Here is a 26,453-nt window from a genome sequence, read left to right on the forward strand (position 1 = left end):
TCCGCCTCGAGAGAGCGAGAGAAAGTGTATGTCCCCATCTCGCCCTTTCCCCCCTCAGGGGCGCGTTGTGAGGAGACGGGTGGCAGCGGGCGGGGAGGCTGCCCCTCTCTTGCAAGACTTCCGCCGCGCTGCCAGGGGAAGCCAGAGGCGGAGCGGTGGCGGCGGCCTGAGGGAGGAGGAAGAGGAGGGGATGGGGAGGGACGCAGAAGGGCGGAGCTTCAGCGGCTGCGCCGCAACCGCCTCATGCCAGGTTCGCAGGCAGCGTGGGCGAGAGTCTCTCTCCCTCCACCCCCTCTCTCGGGCGGGGAAGGGCCAATGGAACGCCTCGCGCCAGGACGACAGCCCTGACGTGCTGCTTAGCATACCCTTCAACCAGTGCAGCATTTTAATGTAGTGATTTCCCCCTCTGCATCCCTTTCATAACTCTATTTTTATAAATCATTTGTCCATCCATCGTTCTAATTTTTACTACAAGTTTTCTGTCAATCCTACCAATGTATGTAACTCTTTACAATAGCTTTTCATCTGAATTATAAACTTTCCCCGTCCTTTATTAAAGAGGTCCTCTTCCTGGTTTCTAATTCTGCCTGTAAGCTTTGCCATCTCGACGTCGTTCATCAGTTTTGTCTGCCCCTCTTCTTTGGTCGGAGTTGTAGACCCTTAGGATGATCTAGTCCAACCCCCTGCAAAACACAGTCAGTCGCAGCAAAAGCAGCATGGCTCCATCAGTGCCGGATTTCTGTATAAGATAAGCAAAATCCCTTATTTTGGCTGCTGATCCCTTATTTTCGAGACTGCTGGTCCCTTATTTTCAAATCTGCAAGTTGACATCTATGGTCTACTCTGACTGGTAGCAATCTCCCAGTGCTTCAGACAGTCTTTCCTATCTCTACCTGGAGATGGTGCTGATTGGACCTGGGACCTTCCACATTCAAAGCAGATGCTGTACCACTAAGCTATGGTCCTTCCCCAGATTAATACATGGGATTGTTCCTGGGTTCAACATTGCCATGGAAGGCTCAGGCAGTCTCAGAGGCTAAGAGTGCCTTTTTTCCAGCTCTAGCTGGTTCACCAGCTATGGTCTCTTTCTGAGACAACTTTGGCTGCTGTGCTCCATATTTCAACTTCCAGATTGGATTACTGCAATGTGCTCTTTGTGGGGCTGCCCTCGAAAATGACTTGGAAATGGCAGCAGCCAGAGTACTGGCTGGAGTTCCCTCAAGATCTCATATAACCCATTTTAAAACAGCTGCACTGGTTGCCAATTCGTTTCTGGGTCTAATTTAAGGTACACACTTTAGTCTTTAAAGCCCTAAATAACCCACTGTCTCCTTTTTTATAGGCCCTCTCAGATAAGACTAGCGAATAGGGGCTACGTAGTAAAAGCAAGTACTCAGTTCTAAAAATATTCAGATTCTAGAATAAAAAGTCATTTTTAAGCAGCCTCAGTTAGATTTTGTTTTGCTTTTTTCCAGGGTGTTGAACTGCTGAACTAGTAGCAAAAAAACCAAGGTTCCAACCATTAATTTCTGTATTTCGAAGTGGAACAGACATTTTTCATTTCACTGTCCCTTTGAGGCTTTCGTGAAGTTTGAATGGCTTGTTTTGTAATCTAATTAAGCATCTGCCCAAACTACTTGCTTACGTCCAGCACTGCTGAACATTAGTTGGCTGAAATAAAAGGTTATTGCCTCAATTACTTTGCATTTTCAGTTCTAAATGGCCTTCTCTGTTGTTTTAAAATCACCAGCACCATCTGCTGAAGGAAATCGTGAAATACACGCCCCCCCACAAGATTGTAATTCTGGCAACTGCAAACCAGTTCCTCTGAGGGGTTTAATTCACTTCAGTTTCCAGCAGGTTTTGAGCAAACTATGAAGCTGGGAAACCATTTTTGTTTTGCTCTAATCACTAATGAATTTCCCTTTTGAAAAGAATTAAGGTTCTTTTTAGAGGACTCATAAATGTGACATGCATGTAACAGGAAAAGCTCTCACGTAACATTCCTCAATGGAAAGCTTCAATACTTTTAGAAATACAGTGCCCCTAGAGTTGTTAGGGTCCCAGCACAGCTGTGCAAATCCGCCTGCAGTCCTAAACAGACTGAGACTGCATATACACCACATACTTACAAGCACATTTGAAGCAAAAAAAAATCCTGGAAACTGTAGTTTACCTATAATAGAGCTATAGTTCTCAGCACTCTTGACAATTTGCACTTCCCAGGATTCTGAGTGGGGGTGGTGGAGAATTCCTGCTTTTAATATATGGTGTGTATGCAGCCCTACAATCATAGGAAGGATCTTCGAAATCATCTATTCTATGGACTACCTCATTTCAGGATCTGTAATGCAGGATGCAACTATAGCAGACTTCCCCAGCTTGGTGTTTCTTCTGAAATGATGAAGCTGAGCTCCAAGACATCTTAGAGGTCACAAGGTTGGGGAAGAGTACCTTAAGGAGTTGGAGTCCTCTGCACACATATCCTAGGACCTAGGCTTATTTCAGACTTAAAATGTGGCTTGGAAGTCAGGGCTGGGGAACCTGTGGCTCTCCAGATGTTTTGCACCACAGTTCCCACCAGCCCCAGACAGGATAGCCAACGGCCAAGGAAACTTATGGTTCAGCAACTATTTATTTGTCATGAACTGATAAAGTGTACTGTCATAAAACTATAAGCAGGGATATATCAACAAGAATAAAATCAACAAAAGATCCATAAAAACATCAAATGCAGTGAGTCAGACTCTTGCATTACCCAAGGGTCTCACTGTACACATTATCTTCTTCTTCACCACTCATTGTCTGCCACCCCCCTGAGGAGAAAAGACAATTGACATTCCCAGTGGGCTTCAATGACCTAAATTCCCCTTTTAACTTTCAACTCAGTGGAGTCTGGTGCAGCCCAGAACTTGACTCACACCCCCTTGGTTTTTTAAATGGAGACCCTCCTAATCTGATTGCAGGAGTAATTGGGGGAGCCAACAAGGGGTATAAGACAGACTTCTGAGGGAGCCTGTTGTGCGAGGTAAACACTTAAGCAGACAGGCAAGCTAAGCACCTGTGCAAATTAAGTAACCACTATATTTCTTTTGAGTATTGAGATCGAGAGATGTTAAGTTTTATCTGTTTAAAGCATGTTTAGTCTGTTCTTTAGTCGACTCACACTCCAAGCATGGCTTGCAAAAATAAATAGTAAGAGAGTCCCTGCCCTAAAGGTTTTATGAAAGGAATGACACACAAGGAAAATAGGGTCTGGGGGAAAGGAGCAAGCTTAGGCACCAGTTCTTATAACTGATTAACTTGTGGGTGTGTTCTTTAACGCTTTTAGCCTAATTTTATAGTTAATTGAAAAAGAAACACCAGCGCACTTTCTGCCAACGGTTCTCAACGAAGAGTTTGGTTAATCCCAGAATCAACCGCCTTGTCCTAGTGGAATCCGTTCAAGCAGAGGCGGCCTCTGGCCAGGCATCCACAAAATTTATGGGCACTGCTATTCAAATGGTGCCTTGTGATCGATTATGCAATATTTTATTCAAGTTGGCACCCTACCTCTGACCCAAGAGTTGCTGCGTGCGTGGCTATGATTATTAAGTTTCTATGCCGCTCTTCATCCGAGGATCACAGAGTTTAGAATATAAAAAAGCCAAAAATATATAACATAGTAACAAAATTACATAACATAGTGGGGGGTTTTCCTAATACTATTAGGAACCCTGAGCTAGATTAATGTCCCCAAACGTCATGGTTTGTGCCAACCTACTGACACTCCACAAAGCTTCTTAACCATTTTCGTATGAAAAAAAGATGGGGTGCTGCTGCTCTCCCAACCCACTAACTACCAGCACGCTTCAACACAATGCCGCGCGGGGCAAGAGCCCAGGCTTTTTGATCCAAGCCGCTTTCCGTACTGCTTCCGGGCAAAGCCGAGCACATGCTACGAAGCGCCCACACGTGTACGAAAACTCCTGGCTCAGCCGCGAGTTGGCGCAGGCAGATGACGATCACAGACGCCGTAAAAGTGTAGACATCCAGGAGGCGGAGGGAGGCGGAGGCGGCGCCGTCCTGGAGGCAAAAGCCGTCACGTGGCGTAGAGACCGGCGCGTAGGTCCGGGCTCGCGCCTTGCGTGGGTGGGGCGATAAAGCGGCCAATGGCGAAGGAGGATAACCTGTACCCGATGTGGGCGGGGCTGAGGGGATTTTTCTTCCTCCCTCCTTTAAATTTGGAACGTACGGCGCGCGCTCCCTTCACGCCTAGGGGGATTCCCCCCTCCCCTTCCCGCTCTCTCTCTCTCTCCCTCCCTCCTTTTCTCCACCCACACGCCTCCCTTTACGGCTGCTCTGCGCGTGCGCGTTGCTGCGACGCTCTTCCAGTCTTTCCCTGCGCCGTGGGAGGTAAGTGCTGGCTCCTGACGCGGGTGCGTGCGGCGCCCCCTCCCCCCCCCCACGGCTTAGTCCCTCCGCTCAGCCGTTGGAGCCGTTGGCGGGCCGCTTGGAATCCTCTCAGGCCAACGGCGAACCGGGCCGGACTGGTCTGGTGCAGACCCGGGTCCGAGGCGGCCGGCGCCTTCCCCTCAGGCTTCTCCCCGGCGCCGCCTGCTCTTCCCACGAGGCGGCCATGCGGGGCGCCTCCCTTCGCGGGAGCTGGGGGGACTCGAGGCTGAGGAGATGGAGGAACCGGGGGGCGGGGGCTTGAATTTCCCAGGCCAGCGGATCGTTTGCTCAGCTCTGTTTCTCTCATTACCCGCTCTGTGAGGAAAACCATGTTTAAATTGGCCTTGTGACTCCCCCTCCCCCCGCATAATAACGGTGTACTCCGCGGGGAAGCAGCGGTGCCCTCCGTAGAGCCGGATGGGGTCCCCAAGGGTCATCCATCCCAACCCCTTTGCCGTGCAGGATAGCCAGGTAGATAGCGTTGGGCCTACACCACCTCATATCACACACACACACACACATCCCGACCAAACTGGTTAGGAGCTGTTCGCAGTGCCGGGGGGGGGGTCGCAGCTTCTCCATCCATGATGGCCTTTTTGCTTCTTGGTCACGAGTCTTTAGAATTACCCAAGAAGGAAAGGCAGCCATGTTGGTCCCCAAGAAAACGGCTAGAATTCATAGTCGTCGACGTCTTTGGCGATCACCCGTAGCTGAGTAACATTGTCTTCCATAAACACGGTTTTAACAGTGGGTCCGTACGTGACTGTGGATGCCAATTCTAGGGCCATCTCCATTAGGACTAACCAAGATGAGAAAACGCCCTACTAAGGATACTGCCCTATTGCGGATTTTGGAATGTGTTTTTGGGGTTTAACAGGTAGAGGGGCCATTGTTTTCCCACATTGGTTCCCGCTTTTGGTGGCTGGGTAGGTCAAAACGTGGCCCTGTGTGCTCAATGTGTGTAAGAGAAAGAAAGTGCACACCTACTAAGCTTCCTTGTTCCTCTTAAGAATTGATGTGTAGCGTCTGTCCAAAGGTTGTCTAGTCAAATCTTCCCATACCTAGTACACCATCCCCCTCTGTTGAGCAATAGTGGGCACCCAGATATCTTTAAGATGCTCACATACTCTTTCTGAGAGTAATCCCGTTTGTCATGCAGGGTAAAATAAGCTCTGTATCTGTTCAAATTCCATTCTCTTGTGAGAGTTTTAGTGATGCAGCAGCCCCATCTGCTTTTGCTTCAGCTGCTTAACGCCTATCTGCTGCATTGCCTACCAGTCATGGTACACCCTTACGGCTTTTAGACAGTGATGAAACAGGTTCCTGAGATCACTAAATGATAAGTAGACTTGCTTTGGCTGCCAGAATTGTGAACCACCACAAAATGCCTACTGTAAGCACCCTGTATTAGTTATCCCTTTGCTCTTTCACATCACCTCTCCCCATGCACTTCATTTCTGGCTTGAGGGTAACTGCTGTGATTGTAATATCATGAAATGGCTGTAGTTGTTGCCAAAAAGGCACTTCTGAGAGATGGGATGCTTCATGCTGCCGCAACCATCCTGTAATAAGAAGCCCCATTCACTGGTAATTACTCTGTTGTATATTTCACCATACAATCAGAGTGTGTGGGAAACATGTTACTGTTATAATTGCTGTGGTGTGTAAGGGTAAAGGGACGACTGGGGTTGTGGTGCTCATCTCGCTTTATTGGCCAAGGGAGCCGGCATACAGCTTCCGGGTCATGTGGCTAGCATGACTAAGCCACTTCTGGCGAACCAGAGCAGCGCACAGAAACGGCTTTTACCTTCCTGTCGGAGCGGTACTTTGACGTGCTTTCGAACTGCTATGTTGGCAGGAGCAGGAGCAGGGACCTAGCTCATCCCGTCTTGGGGATTCGAACCGCCGACTTTCTGATTGGCAAGCCCTAGGCTCTGTGGTTTAACGCACAGCGCCTGTAGCTCTCCCCAAATAGGAGCTGGCATTTGCCAGCAAAATACTGTGTTCATGTTTAAGTCGAGTGTGGGACAGTAGCACTTAATCTTCAATAATCCCCCAAAATGCTATTCCACAGCTTCAGAAACCAAATTTATAAATCTGTCGTCCCAGTTTATAAATCTTGTAAAATTTCCATTTCTTATAAATCTTGTAATTGTAATTTTGCATTCCTTGTTACCATTGTCTCCTGCAACTTTTCTCTTCCTCCTCTCCCCATGCCCTGGCTGAGCCATATAACATGGCAGTTTGGACCCCTGAGAGTAAAATATTGCCCTTCCCATCTCATACTGCAGTCTTGAGCTAGCATTTTTAGGATGTGTACTCGGTGACCACAGGGGACAGCTATTCCATTTCACAACTCTGTTGTACTTGCAGTGAAGGTGGAATATGTTGATATGTTCAATGCTGGACTGAGCGTAGTACTTTCTGTAACATGGTTCATTATATTTGAAGTATGGTTTGTGTTCATCTGCATATCTATTTATAACACTCTTAAAGATACAAATACTTTATTATGTAACTGATACATGAAATAACTGAATTTATTTTTAAATTTTATAGTATTTGCCAGAACACACTACATACTATGGCTGATGAAGTTGATTTTACCACTGGAGATGCTGGTGCTTCTGCCACCTATCCTATGCAGTGTTCTGCACTCCGCAAAAATGGCTTTGTGGTGCTGAAGGGACGTCCCTGCAAGATTGTAGAAATGTCAACTTCGAAGACTGGCAAGCATGGTCATGCAAAGGTAATTGCTTGGTAGAGCTTTCTTGAGTTTTACTTCTGTTCTGGTATGCCAACATTGCTCTTCAATGAATATTAGTTTACTAATATTAAACATTAACATCAGATTTGCCAGGTGCATGGTCCAGTCATACTTAACTTGCCACTATCTGTCCTCTCCTTGTAGTGCAAGTCTAGCTGGCTGTCCTAGTATAAGGTTTCTGACTTGGGTGGCATTCTCTGCTAGGGGAGAGCACGGAAAATGAGTCCCCCAATATAGCACTCACTGTTTTAGTAAATTTGCAATCTCCATAAATACCTTTGTCTGAATGATTTATCTGATTCCAAGTGGTACACTGGTTCAGTTCAGACATTGCATTCATAATCTCCAAATCATGGTTTGGAGGATTACAAACATCCTGGAAGCTCATAAGCTCCTCTCTAGTTTTACATCACAAATGGAGGGAATCCGATGGTGAGGGTGAGAAGGGAATCAGTACAGATCTGCAGCACAACCTGGTCCTCCTGGGTTTGGAGCACGCCAGGATTAAGCTTGTGAATTTAAGTCAGAAAATTGAGGTAGCTTGAGGTACTCAAGCCTCTCTTTTGGAGCTTGTGTAATTTGTATCTAAGCACATGCTTAAGTTCAGAACTGTTGCCATACACAAATATGATCTTGATAGTTCTTCAGTAAGATATCTCCTTGGTAGAAGGATTCTTAAAGGTGATGGGCATGCATAGGTGACTTGAATCTAGGCAGTTAGCATAGAAGCTACATCCAAACATCGATTTAAATGCTAACTTTTGGTTACAGAAAACTGTCTCAGAATTCTAAGCTATTTGTGGAGATGGAATCATTCGTGACTTTTTTTCTCCTGAAGTAAGATACTGTACAGTATAGGCTAGCCCAGCCTTTCTCAACCTTGGGTCCCCAGATGTTGCTGGACAACAACTCCCATCATACCTGACGACTGGTCCTGCTAGCTGGGGATGGTGGGAGTTGTAGTGTAGTTGTGTAGAGACAACTCTTCCCAAAGCTCAGTGCCTCCTTAACTGGTTTTGGGTCAAATGTTGCTGAAGGCTGCCAAAAACAGCTTTGAGGGTCGAATGCAGGATTCAGGCCATGTGTTTGACTGTCTTGTTCTAGTCAATCATAAACTGTAATTTGAGTATCATTATATGTGGCTTTTCCTTACAGAACTGTTCCAGCTTTAGTCTCTGGGTGGATGCACATGAATTACTTCTCATTGCTTTCTCTCTCCCCCCACCTACCCCAAACTTTGTTCTTGGAACATACTGTTCTTGGTAGCCTAAATATATGTGCATGAACATTCTCCTAGGTCCACCTAGTTGGCATTGATGTGTTCACTGGCAAAAAATATGAAGATATTTGTCCTTCCACTCACAACATGGATGTTCCTAACATCAAGAGGAATGACTATCAAGTAAGTCTACATTTTAATCTATACAAATAGAAAGTCCCTTCTGGGCATAGCCTGATGTCCTGTGAAAAAACTATGCTTCCTTAATTAAAATTCCACGCCTTAAATTACTTAGCCTTCCAAAGGACCCATCGAAACGAGCTGGGTTTTGTAATCTCGTACCTCTGACATCCCATTCCCAGTCAAATACTTAACCCTTGGTCAAACCCTTCCAGTCAAATACTTAACCCACTGAAGAACATAAAATGCCATCATTAGAGGGAGTGGAGAGATTATTACGATGCCATCAAATCATCATTATGAATTGATTTTGTAGGATGGGGGCCACCTTGAGCATGCTAATAGAAAAGATGGGATACGCATACACTTAATAAAACAAGTGGCCCTAAATATTCCCCTTGTGTCCAGACTAAGATGAATTGTTTCTGTCAGACTGAAAATTTTGTGCAGTTTTGTTGTGCAGTACCTTGCTTTGGTGATATGTTTAAATACAGAGCATAGTGTATGTTAGTAGAACTATCTTCAGGTACTTTGCAGTACTATGAAATATCTCATGCTGGGTTAATATGGTAGCAATTTCTTCAATAGGCTTTGCTATAAAATATTCAGGAATATTTGAAGCAAATTACATTTGCAGAACATCTGCCAATAGCAATATTTGGAGCCACATATAAAATTAATTGGCAGTTTTAGATCATCTTACTATATTTTTCAGTTTCAAAGCTGCTTTTGCTAGAAAGTGCTACTGAATACAGCATTTTTAGCTTTATCCCTTTAGTGACTAAAGCTGTGATTCACACTGAATAGATCCTGAGCTAAAAATGGTTGAAACTGGGTTCTGTGTATTAGAAATGTGCAAGGTTGTTCTTCTGTAGCAGTGGTTCTCAAACGGTGTGGTGTGCCACATTGATATAGCAGGAGACAATGGCAAGTGTGGCAGAAAGATTCCAGGACAGTCAATAAATATAATATGTGAATGATTCATATTCTCATTCACATTGTTTTATACATTTTTATTCTGAAAGTGTGGTCCAGAGAAAAAAGTTTTGAAAACCACTGGTCTGTAGCAATCAGAAGCAAAATGCTAAGTTCAGAAAGCAACATCCATATGCCAATACTTTTGACTGAACTTCATTCAATTATGAATAAAATTGAATTGGAATTGTTAATTTCTTGCAGCTGATCTGTATACAGGATGGATATCTCTCTTTGCTGACAGAAAGTGGTGAAGTTCGTGAGGATCTGAAGGTGCCAGAAGGTGAACTAGGCAAAGAAATAGAGGGGAAATATAATGCAGGCGAAGATTTCCAGGTAAAATCTCAGAGGTTTGAAAAAGTCTGGGGTTTTATTTTTCTTTTGATACCCAAGTTACCTTGAAAGTACTTTATTGCTGCTAACGGTTGATCTAAAATAACTTCCTGGGCCTTAATTTAATGGGGAGAAAAGAAAGGGGGATAAAGTGGAATTAGTTTTCTATTCTGAACTAATAAGTGGCTTATCTCTTGTAATTGCAGTTGGTTTTTTCTTCATTCATATTATTTATTATACTTTTTAATTGCTTACTAACTGAAGGTCTCCAAGCAACTTGCAACACATTTAAAATAAATACATTATACCTTCAAAGCAGAACATATCAGCCATGGGAAGCTTTGGCATCACACTAGTAACAAAAAGCAACATGTAAATCTAGTGGTTCCTAAGTAGCTAAGTACTGTAGACTGCCTGTTTTTCAAAAGCCAAGCCATGGTCCCTCTACTTTTGAAAATGTAATATTTGTTACGTCAATGGTGACACCATACCCCCTCCAAAATGTCCCAGCACAACTGTGACGCGCATCTTCTGGACCACACTCCTACACAAGAGCATAGCCCTAAAAAAAATGAGATGTCCCGAGCAGTTGATGAGCCATAGACCCCCTGGATAGGTTATGCAGACCTCCAATTGGGAACCACTGTCTCATTTTGTAAAAAACCTGGTGCCAAAGTAATTACATGGAAAGTTATATCAGTGCCCTCCTAAACTAGATGATCAGGATAAGTTAAAGTTATATTCCTCAGCTTGTCTTTATTATAAATACTTCTCCTTCCTATTTTTCAGCTGAACTCAAGCTACTATTATTTTAGATTGGCTTAATTATGTGCTTTGTAATTAGCTTTTTGCTGGGAGGTTGACTAAAATTGGAATACTGGTCTAGAACTCTGTTACCATCACAACACTTGTTGTAAATGTAATAACTGTTTTGTGTATCCTAATAATGCTTTTTCTCTCTTCTTTAGGTATCAGTCATGTGTGCAATGAGTGAAGAATGTGCTGTAGCCATAAAACCTTGCAAATAGGACCATCTGGATTTGAGCAGCTGCTCATATCTCAGCAACTGCAGATTTCTTATTTTAGTTCTAATTATCACCAAAGCTATAACCTTCACTAGCAACCTCGTGTCTTTGTTTGAAAATAGTGCTGGCTAATGTTGCAAGCCATTTGGCAATATTAAAATTGCTGAAGTTCAAGTGCTTACAGGAATGGCAAGGCAGTCAAAACTGTCATTTTAGATCATGAGGTATTAACTAGTATGCTTTGCTCAAATGAGACTGTATAGCAGTGCCAATACCAAGGTAGTACTAAGTTTGGGTGTAAGTAAGAATAGTGTTTAAATACAACATTTTAAACAAATGCGAATAACCACTTTTATCTTGAAATGTGGCTTGCACTGAACTGTGAATAGTCATTGAGCTGGAGACAAGGGAACTCATGTGATCAAAATGCCAGTGCTGATGGCCATGTACAACAAACTTATATCTGTAGTCTTGCTGGCTGGCTCACTCTTAACATGTCACCATTTGCCTGTGATGCAAACATCCAGAATATTGGATGCTTTCATACTCTGGTTAATAGTGCACAAAAGCTTGGGGTGGGAGGGAGGGAGAGGAGATTCACTAGAGGCCTTTGATTTCAACATGGAGTTCAGCCACTCTTCTAGTTTAAAAGAAGGGAATGCCTCAAGTGTTTCAGTATTAGGCATATTTGTTTTTGATTTTAACTCTTTAGTTTTGTAGCACAAATAGACTTTTTGACTTTTTATTAATGGATCAAAAGTGCACATACTAGCTTGTATAAAGGCTTAATATGAGCCTGGTTTCACGCAACTGAAATTAGGTCATGGGTTGTACAGTCCCAAAAAGAACTATGACAGAGTGCTCTATCAAGTACAAGAACTTCAGCGCTGTGTTAAAGAGTCACACTGACTCACAGTCTACTTGTACAAGACTTGATTACACTGAACAGACAAATGCCTAATCGCTAATAGACAATTTGTCTACATGACCTTCAACTTCGTAAGATCATACTTCTGCTTCATTAGCATTTTGCGGGACACCAACCTAACTTAAATTTGCCTTAAATATTGGTAGCAACTGACTAACTTGAACTAGTGACTGGGTTCTTAAAACGTGCTTAGTTCATTACTGGCAGCTTTTTGTGTGCATAGGAAACAGGATTTTGAGCTTCAGTTATGAATATGGTTGCCCTTTAATCAGTGAAGTTAGTTAGACAACAGGTGTAAATGAACTGCATCAGGGTCTAGTGGTGGGCTCTATATTATAAGTATCTATGCAGAGAAGGGGCACAACGCAGATTGATTTGGCAATAAACACTCGAACAAAGCACAGTCTTGATGTGGTAGTAAATAACTACATATTTCAAGATCTAGGGCTACTGGAAAGCTGAAGGATTTTAGCATATTTAGTCTAATCATGTGAGTGTTCCTAGATAGTTGATTCTCAATATTCATGGTTTGAATGAGAAGTCTCAGTTTGAAACATGGACTCAGCTAGTATCATTAGTCATGAATGTGAACAGTTTTGAGAAGTAAACTGGTGTCATAGTATCTGAAGAGTCCTACTAACATCTTAACTGCTTGCATCATCTTAAGGACGTATGCAACTAAAATGTGTAGAGGCAGGTGGCTTTTGGAAATGTGTTACTGAAGTGCCCTCTTATACTTCGGAAAACATACTGTCTTAATTTCAACTTGACTTTTAGCAATCTGGAACCACAGAATATCTAGACTAGATGGGGGGAAAATCTGCTAAGTAGAGCTGTATGGCACTCTTTTGCATACAGGTTTTGCAATGTCATTTCACCAGTAAAAACTACAGTATTTACAATAAGACAATAGCAAAGCCATTTCATTAGTAGAGAGCAGTCTCTACAAACCCACCAGGTTTACAATAAACTAACTTTGCTAATAAAAGCTTAATACTGTATCTTTCAGGTTATTTAAGCTATTTCAGGGTAATCATGTTTCTCTAAATTCACTTTTAAATGGTTTTTACTTCATAGTTGGAACAAATTGTATTTTGTTGGAGCAGGTGGAAGCTCTTCTAACAAGCTGTAAGCCAAAATTAAGGCTGTTGATATGAGCAACTCAGTCCTGCTGCTGTTCTGTAATGGTGCAAGCTTTCTTGTTTGGGTCCATTGATGTTTTGTTCAGTGTGCTGTAGGTTCTCTTGCCTCAGATGTTAGGAACTTCTTTTTTAAAACCCAACTTTACCTCTTGATGTGTTGTTGTGTCTTTGTTCAACAAAACCACTGCTAGTTGAGCCATGACTTGAATATACTCTTCTCAGGGCTGCTCTTGTGAAGAATTGAAAGAGCTTAAGTTGATTATTTTAACAAAGCTGCTTGAAAGTCTTACAGGGTTTTGTATTCCATAAATTTATAGCATGCCTATGATGCAAGTAGAGTTCTAGTACATTGAACCTTAGTCTAACACAGTCAAACATTGTGACCAAGCTATTCTAGTGACTAGATGACATGTTTGACTGCAGTAAGCTTTAAGTATGGAAATGTTGGCTGTGTCTGGAAACTTTCATAGAACAAGCTGTGCTTAAACATTTTATCCTGTGTAAAGCATATGACTCTCATACATTATACTCACATTTCCACAGTACAACTCGGACAATGATCTCTGTGGCTTTTATTTACATTGTTTTATCTAGGTCTTGTAGTGAACGCTCATGATCAGTGACTGTTACATTAACATATAATTGTAAACGTGTGGGGAGAAGGGGTTTTTGTATTTGCCACATACGGTAGCTCAGACAAGTATGCAATATACCTACTGGCTAGCAAATGGATGCAGTGTTCATTGTACAGGAGTGACTTTTGACTTTAAAAGCAAAACTTGAAAGGTTTGTATTTTTTCTGCATTTCTGTAATAGCGTATTCATGTGTTAAGAGTTCTTGGCTTTTAACGACTGTTTTATTGAAAAGTTTGAATTATGATTTGGATCACAATGAGAATAAAGTTTGAACTTAAGTGCTACTCTCTTGACTTTTTCCCCTACAGCTGCTAATAAATGCCTTGTATATGCACTTCCACAGATTATGAATTCTATAAGGATGTGGCCATACTGTAGTTTCCTTATTAAGCATACATCATTGATCACAATCTCACTTGAAAAGGAAAGCTGCTGTGGATTGCCCAATAAAAACTGACTTGAGCAAATATATTTGCTTGAACAGCACAAAGGTGCCCAATATTTCTCCCATTGTAAAACAAGGTTGGGGAGGACCGAACACCCAAAATCTAAAACTGATTGATAATATCTACTGCATTGCAAAGAGGGGAGACGTTTGGGGTTGGAAGGGGCTTCTTGAACCCCTGTAATGTAGTCCACTGTTACTTCAAAGGTGGGCAGAGATTTTTAGCCAGCTAGTATTTGGGGTTGTCATACATCCAGAAGTTTCCCGGTGGAAATCAGTCAAATATCCAGGAAAATCCTAAGCAGGAAACCTTTTTCAAATAATAATAATTGTGTTAATTTATTTTGGTTTTGATTTGTTAATTGGAATTTTTTTTAAAAAAATCCGGATTTTCATTTGAAATATGGCAACCCTAAATAGTACTTGTCTAATTGGGAAGCGCTTTTCCAAGAATAGCTTGCTTGCATTAAAATGCGGGGTGAGTGGGTGTGGTGAAGCCTTGCGGCATTTCCACACAGAGACTACGGGTTCCAAAAATCCTACAGCAATTGTTAGGGAACCTTGGGAAGAGGTGTCGCTCGGAGGTAGAGCCTCGCTCGGCATTCAGAAGGACTCCAGTCCCAAGCCTCTCCACCCGGGGCTGCGTATGCCCCCTATCTATTGCCCTGGAAAGCTGCTTCCAGTCGGTTCTTCCTCGCGCTCCTTGGGTTTCTTATTTTTATTGATTAAAATTGAAAATCCCCCCAAATAAAGAAGCGCCGAGACACCAGGACCCACCGGCCGGAATCTGTATCAGGCAGCTTCCGGTGTGCGCACGTTACCGGAAACGAGCGGGCGCACGGCACCCGGAAGTATTACCCCTCTTCCCTGATCCGAGCGTCAACTCTCTTCCTTTATTCCTCGAGCGTGGCCCACGCTGCACGTCATTGCGTCACGGCGCGGATATCTATAAAAGCGCGGCCGCAATGCTTCCGCCCTCCCTTTCTCCATTGCCTGGCCAAGATGGTGCCGGTGAGTTTCTGAGGCGGGAGACACGCGCTGCGGGTGGGTTAAAGGAAAACAGGAAGGCTTCCCTGCTCACTCCTCTCTCCCTCGCCTGCTCCTTTCCCACACACTAGTAAGCCTTGCAGGGCTGTTGGGAGGCTGCTGTGTAGCTGTGACCCTAAACCCCCCCTTACTGGGGAGTAAGCCCGTTGAATTCAGTAGGATTGCCTGTCGTGTTTGGCACCCTGAGTTCATGGGCGCCACACACGTTTTGCAAGATCACGTACATAATGCGAAATAAGGTCTGGAGGACTCTTGTGAAGAACTATCAACTCATTGCCGATTTTCTAATAAAGCCGACAGGTACCTCATTCACGTTGTCGTGCTTTTCGGGGATGGGTTTCGTACTCCTCTCACGCAAAGGAAGATGTTGCCAGATTGCAATTTGAGGTCATTCTTGATCATTGGGCCCCGCTGTCTGGAAGTTCAGCAACATCCGAAGGTCACTCAAGTTTGCTGTTCCAGCAGAAATCCATCCATAAAGGGACATGGGAAATCTTGAAAAGCCCGTGGATAAATAAATGTCAACTGGCAATAGTAAACGATGAGTGTCCCCAGTTCTGCATCTTGTGTATTACCACCGCTTAACTTTAGGTATACAGTGGTACCTCAGATTAAGAACTTAATTCGTTCTGGAGGTCCGTTCTTAACCAAAGGTACCACTTTAGCTAATGGGAGCCGCTGCTGCACAATTTCTGTTCTCATCCTGAAGCAAAGTTCTTAACCTGACGTACTATTTCAGGGTTAGCAGAGTCTGTAACCTGAAGCGTCTGTAACCTGAGGTACCACTGTACATCTTAACATTAGGTATACATTGGAAGAAAGGGGAGGGGGAGCCCAATACTATGATAGCCACAAATGAAGGAATGACACTTAATCCTGGTCTTCCATAGCACTTAAGTCCAACCTCCCCCCCCCCCCCGAGTTGTTATTATTTATTAAATTTCTATAAACCCTTCATCGGAGGATCACAAGGTGGTTTACAATATAAAAACCCAAAAATACACAGTAACAAAAACAATACGCCTTGCCCCCCCCCCTTTAAAAGACCATAGTGTTTAATTAGCAAAAATTCAAGGTGCTGTACATCGTTCTTCCTCTCATTGAATCCCCACAAGAACACTCAAAGGTAGGTTAGGCGAAGAGGTAGTTACTGGCCCAAGGTCACCTAGTTAGCTTCATGGCTGAGTGAGGGTTTGACCTTAATTTCCCATATCTTAGTCTAGCATTCTAACCACTATACCACACTGGTTCCTAAGAACCTTGACTACCCTGGTTAGCCAGATTCTGCCACCTCACAGGTCCTGAAAATGGGCCCTTTGGATTCTAGTTGGTGCTCGTGGTAGAAACTGCTCTTGTTTGTTTGGCGCAAGGTCCTCCGTTATTTTAGTCTAAAATAGGGTAACAAAAAAGTTGTCGCTAGCCCTTTGAGAGGAAAACAAAGTTAGCTATTAAAGAGCTGTTAATTCTTGTGCTTTGCTTGCACCGTAGTGAGGGTAGGTGATGAAATTTTGATTGCTAATATATTTTCTGTGTTAAGTGAAAGTTACAGGATAAAGAATATTGGTTAAGTAGAGAAATATATTAAGGCATCTATGATATATGAGGTATATATTTCCTCTTGTCTATACTGATCGAAGATAAGGATCATAAAATAAATACTGACTTCAGGGGCATGTTTGGTTTTCTTTTAGCAAAAGGACAAGAAACTGAAAAAATCAACATGCAAGTATAGCCTTGACCTCACCCATCCTGTAGAAGATGGAATATTTGATTCAGGAAATTTTGTAAGTAGTTCTGCTGTTCACACTTCTTTGGTCATGTTTTAATGGCAACATACATTGAAACTTAAGGAAGGAAGGTAAAAAATTCAAATATTTGAGGTTTCTTTTAAAGGAAATTAAGTCTGTGCGGGTTTATAGTAAAATTCATGATAAATAGTTGCCCTTTAGTCAATCCAGCCTATGGGTAAGAACTTGACTCCTACAACTGTAAATCTTTCCCAGCCAATTAATCACATCCTGTTTTAATTCTTACTGCCTGCAATTACCTTTGCTTGAGCAGGGAGGTTTGGAGTTACAGACCTGGATGGGATAATTATTTAGCCTGGCTTAGTGACTATCTTAATCATAATCCGGATGGATTCCGTACCAAATGACTATGTATCGTACCAATGTTTTGGTATCTTAAAATATAGAGAGAGAGAGAGACAGATACTGTATACATTAATAGGAATATTTCTATTCAATTTTCTTGATTCTTGCATGATTTATTTGCAATTTGTGACTGTAATAATGGATTTTCTGGCTAGGGTCACTTCCCTAGTTCCACATCTAGGGCACCATTCCCTAGTGTTGCATTTTTTTGTTTTTCTTGAATTAGGAACAGTTCCTGAAGGAAAAAGTTAAGGTCAATGGAAAAACTGGAAACTTGGGAAATGTAGTTCATATTGAACGCTTTAAGAACAAAATCACAGTGACATCTGAAAGGCAGTTCTCAAAAAGGTGGGTGTTCTTTATTTTGTGTGGTGGGCTTTTCTTTCTGATTTTAGCTCAAACCTCAGGACACGTAGCAAGAAATGTAAACAAATTTAAAATGTGGCTTTAGTTGAAATTCCCCAGTTAAGCTAACCTGAAGTAGTAGCAGTTGAGGCTGTTTATTATCCCGTGTCTTTAGCATGTGTGTCTGTGCCAAACGCACACTTGACACCTGAAGACTATTCACAGTTCTGTTCTGGAATATCAGCTTTTGAAAGAGAACTGGAAGGTGAAGTTGGGCTATTTAATTTGCCCCAGCTTCCTACAGTTGATTTCTTAACTAGTATGATATATTTGAAAGGAAGCTAATGGATTTCACTTGATTTCCAAATATGTGTTCTTAGGTTGTTGTTTTTTGTGGGAGAGCAGTGTAATATTTGACGCGGGTGGCGCTGTGAGTAAAAGCCTCAGCGCCTAGGGCTTGCCGCTCGAAAGGTCGGCGGTTCGAATCCCCGCGGCGGGGTGCGCTCCCGTCGCTCGGTCCCAGCGCCTGCCAACCTAGCAGTTCAAAAGCACCCCTGGGTGCAAGTAGATAAATAGGGACCGCTTACTAGCGGGAAGGTAAACGGCGTTTCTGTGTGCAGCTCTGGCTCGCCAGAGCAGCAATGTCACGCTGGCCAGAAGTGTCTCCAGACAGCGCTGGCCCCCGGCCTCTAGAGTCTGTCAAGACTGGCCCATACGGGCAGGGGGGGTACCTAGTGTAATATTTTGGCAATTCCTGGAGTGGCCTAGTTTTTGCCTACTCAGTTCGTCACTCACAGGATCATATTAAACTGTCCCATACCAAGTCAAACCATTTAGCTTTTTTCAAAGAGCACCAGATTTGATGCTTTTTTGGGGGATTTAACCCCAAGCAATAAGCTGCCACAGACTTTGCCTGGTCTAGGCTGATGGCAGCAGCACTCCAGGGTTTCAGAGGGTTGGGTTGAACTTAAGACCTTCTGTGTAGGGGTTCTCTACCACTGAGCTATGGCCCTCATCCTTTGGTGAATTAAGTTCATCTTTTAAGATAGATTGCATTAATATGGAGATTCATTTCATCACATGTAATAGTATTTATATAGCACCTCAAGAGTTTCAGATTTTTTCATATACTTCTCAGCCTTTCAACAATCTTGTAAGGTGGGTCTGCTTGACCTCCTGGTTGTAAATGGGGCAGATAACAATAGTGGCTTGCCTACGTCCATTCAGTGAGTTCACGAGAAACAACAAATTTCGACTGGGAACTTTCTGGTTCTGAGTTCTATGTCTATTCAGAAGTAATCCCCATTGGGCACCATTAAAATTTCTCCCTTGTCTATAGAATTGCAGACTTAGGTGTTCTGCTAGACAGGCTATGTCTTAAGGGTCAGCTGCTCAACAAATAATCATTGTTGCTTTTCGCAGTCATCGACTGCTGTCTTGTATCATGTCTTTGTAAACGCTTGTGATCAAATTACATCATACACTTAAAATCACTTGGCCTTTTGTGTTAAAGGTACCTTAAGTATCTCACAAAGAAGTATCTCAAGAAGAACAATCTCCGTGACTGGCTGCGCGTGGTTGCGTCTGACAAGGAGACCTACGAACTGCGCTATTTCCAGATCAGCCATGATGACGAAGGGTCCGAAGCCGAGGAGTAGAATAAGCTTTTATGTGGAGCATTGTCTTCCCTGGTGCACAGCGTGTACACATGAATCATCTATTTATGTGAATGAAATCATTTATTACCAAAGAAAAACTGTACACTGACTTTACTTATAGATTGCTGTGGGCACCTGGGATTTGTTGTGTTTCAAAAGTTTCATTAAAAGAGCCTCCTGATAAATTATAATCTGCAGTTCTCTTGTGGACATGAGGTTTTGCCTATGTTTCATTGAAATACATAACACAGTCAAATATTTATTCTTAATGGCCACATTCCTGTAATCTCTGTGACTGACCAGTCCATTATATAATTGTTCTAGTAAAACTGTTAAATCCATTCTTATCTCAGAATTCTCACCATAGTCATACAGGACTAAGTGTATAGTGTACTCATACGTGATCAATTTAAGCAGTTTCTAGACTGTGCTCTATATATATTTAGTGGTTGCAGAGTTTCCTGTGTAGAATGACTTCAGCCAATAATAGCTGGTTTGGAATAATCTGGTTAGGGCAGTTAAGTCAGAAACTAATTTCAGAGGAAAAGTCTTAGTCTTTCAGTTCCGCTATTATGTTTGGCCAAAGGTAAATTCCCTACAATGGTTATGCAAGTGATTTATTCCGCCTTTCCAGACAGCACCATGCATATAGCAAGAGCATTGTTGGAATAATTTTATGCAAGCCCTATTTGTAATTTTTGGTAACCATACTTTCAAAAGTGAGTGGCTATCTGCAAGACGGCCGTTTGCATTCGTGATTATTCATTATGGGTGGTGATCAGTGTTCATAACACTCAAGAACAGACCCATTGAATTCAATAGGCAAGTTGTTTAAGTCCATTGATTTAGGTGGGTCAAGTTGAAGCATGACCTAGGTGGATGTCAGCCTTTCTACTTGTATTCAGCCTGCCTTCAATAACTCAGGGTGAGATTTATGTGGCTCTCAGATGCATTCCCCTCCCAGCACTGACCAGACTGGCGTGACTTCAGCAAGGTTGCAGCATTGTGTGCCTTCAAACCCTGATGATCTTACTGTTTCAACTTTAAAGATGATTTGCAAACAAAAAGAAAGCAATAATATTAATACAATTCCAGCAACAATGTTAAAAATGAGAAGATGTGTTTTTTTAAGCTGTAGCAACATAAAACAATAGTTGCCTAACCTTGTCAACCTGGTGCCTTCAATATGTTTTGGACTACAACTCACATCTGTAGTGGACACACCAGTGCTGTCTGAGGCTGATGGGTGTTGTATTCCAAAGCAGCTAAATGGTGCTAGGTTGGCTAATAATAATAATAATAATTTACAGTGGTACCTCTGGTTACGTACTTTATTCGTTCCGGAAGTCCGTTCTTAACCTGAAACTGTTCTTAACCTGAAGCACCACTTTAGTTAACGGGGCCTCCCGCTGCTGCACGATTTCTGTTCTCATCCTGAAGCAAAGTTCTTAACCCGAGGTACTATTTCTGGGTTAGTGGAGTCTGTAACGTGAAGCGTATGTAACCCAAGGTACCACTATACACCACCCATCAGGCTGGGTTTCCTCAGTCACTCTGGGCGGCTTTCAACAGAATATTAAAAACACGATAAAACATCAAACATTAAAAACTTGCCTAAACAGGGCTGTCTTCAGATGTCTTCTAAAAGTCAGATACAGTGGACCCTCCAGATACGAACTTAATTCATTCTGGGGGTCTGTACGTACCCCGAAAGTTCGCATCTAGAGGCGCTGCTTCTGTGCACACGCACTGAACAATAGAGTGCTTCTGTGCATGTGTGCAGAGCACTTCTGCACATGCACGCGTGGCAAAACACAGAAGTATACACTTCCAGGTTTGCTGTGTTTGCAACCCGAAAGTTACTTTCCCCAAAGGTAACGTAAACTGAGGGTCCACTGTAGTTGTTTATTTCCTTGACATCTGATGGGAGGGTGTTCCACAGGGCAGGCGCCACTACCGAGAAGGCCCTCTGTCTGGTTCCCTACAACCTCACTTCTCACAGGGAGGGAACTGCCAGAAGGCCCTCGGAGCTGGACCTCAGTTTCCAGGCTGAACAATGTGGGTGGAGATGTTCCTTCAGGTTGTGAAGGGGGCAGTCAGCTGTCCTTTGGGGCGGGGGGATTGCAGGTGGGTTTGAGAAACACAACCTCAAAAAAAAGTTAAATTCTTTTTAAGATTCATGGGTCCTACGATTGCCAAATCACTATTACACAAGTGTGGCTGAAATGTTATCTTGGAAAATTTTGCCACTATGTTGGACACATTGATCTGTTCCCTTCGCAGCATCTTCTAAACTAGAAATCCCCAAATATTTTAGCCTTTCCTCATCAGGAAGGTATTCCAGCCCCCGGATACTGTACTTTCTTCCTCCAGCTCTACAGTATCCGTTTTGAGAATGAGTGACCAGCATTGTACACAATATTCCAAGTGTAGTCACACCATCGGTTTGTATACAGATACCTTTATTGTATGTCCCTTTCCTAATTGTTCCTGCTCATTGTTCTGGGACATGTTTGAGCCTGTGTGTGTGTGTGGATAGGGTGTTGAATCTGTTCTCCAAACAGTCCGTTCTCCTCAAGCACCCACCAATTTCCTGCCTTACTACTTAGGACCAGTCAAGGGGTGGGCCTGGCTTTCAGCTTCTTCCTTGGTCTCAAGAGTTGTAGAACCAAGCAGGGAGGAGGATGGGGGCAAAGCTAGACTGGGTTGACTCAGTTTGTCATTGGCTCTGATTCCACCTACTCTTGGTCCCCTGCCCTTCAGCCTTCTAGGCCCGATGCCCATCGGCTTCCTCTATCTCTGGATGTTGCTGAACTACAACTCCCACCATCCTTAACCATTGGCTGGTGGGAATTGTAGTTCAACAACATCAGGAGGGCCACAGCTTCCCCACCTCCCAGGTAGATTTTTGTTCCTCATCCACCAGATGGCTCTCAAGTCTCCAGTGACTGCCTTACTATTCAAATATAATGTATGGGTAGTCCATGATTATAAAAGGACTGGCTGTTCCGTTCGGGAACTTGCCTCTCCCAATAATCTCTTTAATAGAGCTGAACATCCACGTAGTCTTTAGCACTGTTTTTATTTATTTTATTTTATTTTATTTATTTATTTATTTATTTACACTCCAGTGAATTTATATTGCCGGTTTAAAATATCGGTTCAATGGGCTGCTAACAGTCTTCGCCACTAGCTGGCTGTATTGCACCATAATAATAATTCGGCAGAGCGTGCAGCTTTAGAAGGGAATGCAAATGAACATCTCAGGCAAACAAGCTGGCATCTTAACACTTTTTGTGCCCCCCCAAAGCCATCTGGGTCTGAGTATTGCCCCACACAACTTGGTTAATGGGCAGCTCATTATTCATTGCAAAAGCTACCGTATAGCCTTTTGAAGGGCAAACAGAAGTTGCAAGTGAGCTTCTGAGTTCTTCAAAGCTCTTCTTCCAGTTAAGAATGTAAGAAGGACCCTGGATTAGACCAAAAGCCCCATCTAATCCAGAGCTCTCTAGGCTAAGGTTACCAGACGTCCCCGTTTCCTGGGGACAGTCCCCAGATTTACAAATCAGTCCCCGTACAAAATCAATTGAAGTTGAAATGTGTCCCCGGATTCACTGGAAAAAATCTGGTAACCTTACTCAGGATAGAGGGTTTAACCAGTTGCCTATGGGAAGTCTGCAAGCAGGATGTGAGTGTTATAGCATGATCCTCAGCAACTGTTATTCAGGTACACTGCCTCTGGGCCTATAGGCCATCATGACTAGTAGCCACAGATAGCCTTCCATGAATTTATCCCATCCCTTACTAAAGCCATCCAAGTTGGCATCCACCACTGCATCTTGTGGCAGTGAGTTCCATAGTTCAACTGTGCACTGTGTAAAGGGCCTCCTTCCAGCTATTCTGGATCCCCATCATCCAGCAGTATGTTAAACCAAAGGAGCACCTAGTGCAAGACTTTTGGGGCAGATGTTTGGGGCTCCACTGAGAATTAGCAGGAGGGCCCCCCGCCAACCAGAGTAAATGATGTATCACAGATTCTCATCTAAAGAATGGGAGCCAGCCCCCACCCCATAGGACCAGCTGAACTAAGTGATGCTATGCACATTGAATTGAATATGGACTAAGCAGCTGAACTTAGGTCCCACTGAAATCAATGGGACACAATTTAGCCATGACTTTCACATAGCATGGGGTGGGATCATAAAATTGGAAGGGACCAATTGTAGGCTGACCAGAAGAGGATGTGGCCCTTGGTCTGTAAAAGATTCCCCACCTCTGGTCTATTGTTAGATAAGAGCACCATCCTGTTAATTTAAAAAACCAGGCTGGCAGGTGGAGGTGTGAGGAGGAAAACCAGGTGTGATGTTGGAGCCCAGAAGTGCAGTTTGTAACAGTCTTAAGAAGTAACGTGGGAGGTGTCAGGCAGATGAAATTAAATGCGTTCCCTGCAGTGTAAAACAGGCTGCATTGACAGCTGCAGTGACAAAGAATCTGGCAGAAGGTGCTTGCAAAGTCAGGTGCCGGCTTGGTTGACAGTTTCCCTCCTGATGAGGTGTTTTTGGAAATTGCACATGGCTGCAGGCAGGATCTGGGCAGGGGAGATTTTTATTCTGGCTATATTGGCTTGACAATCTGGCTGGCCACTGTGAGAACAGGATACTGAACTACATGAGCCTTTGACCTATCTAGCAGCACTTGTCTATTCTTGTGTTTTTGCAGACCTCTTAAACTAGTTTCAAAGAGGTTTTGCTTTTTGTGCTTTCAAAGTGGGGCTGTGCCTTGATGGTAGAGCCATCCCAGCATCCAGATCGGGGTGGGGCGCATCCCAGCATCCACCATAGAGGTGGGGTGCACCGTGGGGCCTCCAGAGTCTGCCTGACTCCTCCCTCTCCTCCCTACAACTGGAGGGGAGGCAGCGGGCGGACTATTTGGGCAGCACGGAGCCTGCACGCCCCCAAGGCGCCTGACTCCTCCGTCTCCTCCCTACAACTGGAGGGGAGGCAGCGGCCTGCACGCCCCCAAGCCACCATGTCTCTCCCAGGAGAGAAGTGTGACTCGGGTGCGCTGCGGGCCCTGCAGTGAGTGGCACCCCGCATTTTGTCACACCCCCCCTCAGTGGTGACACTCGGGGCGGCCCACACACCCCTTCCTCTGCCCCTGAATCCATTATGCCGAGGTGCCAATTTTTGCATCTGGCTCCCAATCCACTGAGGTGCCATTTCCTAACTGACTCACATTCAGAAGAACTCAGAATTCTAAGGCCACCATCACACCCAAGACATCTGAAGGCAGTCCTGTATACTATAGGGAAGGTTTTTTTAATGTTTAATGTTTTATTATGTTTTTATATATATTGGAAGCCACCCAGAGTAGCTGGGGCAACCCAGTCAGATGGGAGGTGTATAAATAATAAAATTATTATTATTACGGAATAGGACGTCCCTATTTTCATCGAATAAATGTTGGAGGGTACAACTCTCAGAGTGGTTTCGCAACCAATCCCTTCTCTCAGGGAACCCTGGGAATCGTAGCTCTGTGAGGGGAATAGGGGTCCCCTAACAACTCTCACAAGGGACGCGGGTGGCGCTGTGGGTTAAACCACAGAGCCTAGGGCTTGCCAATCAGAAGGTTGGCAGTTCGAATCCCCACAGTGGGGTGAGCTCCTGTTGCTTGGTCCCTGCTCCTGCCAATTTAGCAGTTCGAAAGCACGTCAAAGTGCAAGTAGATAAATAGGTACTGCTCTGGCAGAAAGGTAAACGGCATTTCCGTGCGCTGCTCTGGTTCGCCAGAAGTGGCTTAGCCATGCTGGCCACATGACCTGGAAGCTATATGCCGGCTCACTCGGCCAATAAAGCGAGATGAGTGCCACAATCCCAGAGTCGGTCACAACTGGACCTAACGGTCAGGGTCCCTTTACCTAACAACTCTCACACTAGGGACATTGACTAATGGCAAGGGCTGGGGACACAGGAAATTGCCATATACTGAGTCAAACCATTGGTCCATCTAGTTCTTAATTTCTTACTCTAACTGGCAAAGGCTCTCTAGGCTTTCAAATTGGCTACATTTCCAACCCTACCAGGAAACGTCAGGGAATGAACCCGAGACCTTCTGCATACAAGATGGATGCTTTACCACTGAGCTGCGACCCTCCCCAAGAAGTTGTGTTGCCCTTTACATCCCTTGGGGAAGAATAAGCGAACGGCACTGCTAGTGGATGAAATATCCAGCTCATTTTCCTTTGTATGCAATATTGAGAAATGAGTGATATTATTTTTAATCTCTCCCCCTCACTCCTTTTTGGATATTCAGCTACAATATGTGCTTGAAACCAAGCCAACACAAGGCAAACACTCTGATTAAGCATCGCACCCCTGGAGACAATGCCCCCTTTGTTCTCCAGAGTGTATGGCCTGCTAGTCAGGCAACGTTTGGTTAGCCCACGTGTAACACAGTTTATCGTAACTCAAAAGCTCCGAAAACAAGAGGCCTACACACAGTGTTGCCGTTGTGCTGATAGGACTCGCTGCAAAACGGCCAATGCCCTCCTTTGTTGACCTTGATGTTTCCAAACTGATAGTTTTTAAAGGAAGCTTTGATTGTTTCCTGAGTCCTGTTCTTTTTTGCTGACTGATAAGACAGTGGTTGGGGGGTGTTTTGTTGTTGGTTTTTTGGTTGTTTTTTTAAGCCTGCTTTGTTCAGCGGCCTCCTCAGTTTTTCACATGCTTGAACGAAACGTCAGTGCCAGCAGGTGAATGATGATGATTAAAACGAAAACCAAAAATCAACAACTGGATTGTAATGGAATCAAAAGGGGGGAAAATGACTGTTGTTTAACCAAATGGTTTCCTCCCCGCTGCATTAATGTTCCTTTTGTTTGCTTGCTTGCTGAATTTTACAGCTGTGAAAAGGCAGTGGGTTTCATACGAAGGACCCGCAGGAAAAGGATCTAAAACAAAAATGACAGTATCATAAGAACATAAGTAGTGTGTTACTAGGATCAGGCCAGTGGGCAAACTAGTCCAGCACTGTGTTCTCACGGCAGTCAACCAGATGCCTATGGGAAGCCTGAAGACAGGACAAGAGCACTCTCTGCCCTTGCAATTCCCAGAAACTGGCATTCATAGGCATTCTGCCACCGATAGCTGCATTCCCCATAAATTAAT

General features: G+C 43.8%; 2 protein-coding genes across 4 annotated transcripts; both read left to right on the forward strand.

Moving 5' to 3' along the window:
* The first annotated feature begins 4,038 nt into the window (after positions 1-4,038).
* EIF5A2 (eukaryotic translation initiation factor 5A2) lies at positions 4,039-13,917 on the forward strand. 3 transcript variants are annotated; one of them, XM_083442471.1, is made up of 5 exons: positions 4,039-4,395; positions 6,994-7,183; positions 8,499-8,603; positions 9,780-9,911; positions 10,877-13,917. In XM_083442471.1, the coding sequence occupies exons 2-5, from the start codon at positions 7,019-7,021 to the stop codon at positions 10,934-10,936; spliced, it is 462 nt and encodes a 153-aa protein (XP_083298597.1). In that variant the 5' UTR covers positions 4,039-4,395; positions 6,994-7,018; the 3' UTR covers positions 10,937-13,917. The 3 variants fall into 3 exon arrangements, with proteins under 3 accessions (XP_083298597.1, XP_083298598.1, XP_083298599.1); XM_083442472.1 differs by lacking the exon at positions 4,039-4,395 and adding an exon at positions 4,511-4,905; XM_083442473.1 differs by lacking the exon at positions 4,039-4,395 and adding an exon at positions 4,530-6,021.
* Positions 13,918-15,086: 1,169 nt separating this feature from the next.
* Positions 15,087-19,478, forward strand: RPL22L1 (ribosomal protein L22 like 1; the record flags this gene model as incomplete). The annotated part of the gene is made up of 4 exons (XM_083441039.1): positions 15,087-15,095; positions 16,823-16,915; positions 17,511-17,632; positions 19,143-19,478. 4 exons carry the CDS (start codon positions 15,087-15,089, stop codon positions 19,285-19,287), a joined length of 369 nt encoding a protein of 122 aa, XP_083297165.1. The 3' UTR covers positions 19,288-19,478.
* Between the last annotated feature and the right edge of the window lie 6,975 nt (positions 19,479-26,453).

The sequence above is a fragment of the Podarcis tiliguerta genome (genome assembly GCF_965153285.1).
Source record: "Podarcis tiliguerta genome assembly, chromosome: 5".
NCBI lineage: Eukaryota > Metazoa > Chordata > Lepidosauria > Squamata > Lacertidae > Podarcis > Podarcis tiliguerta.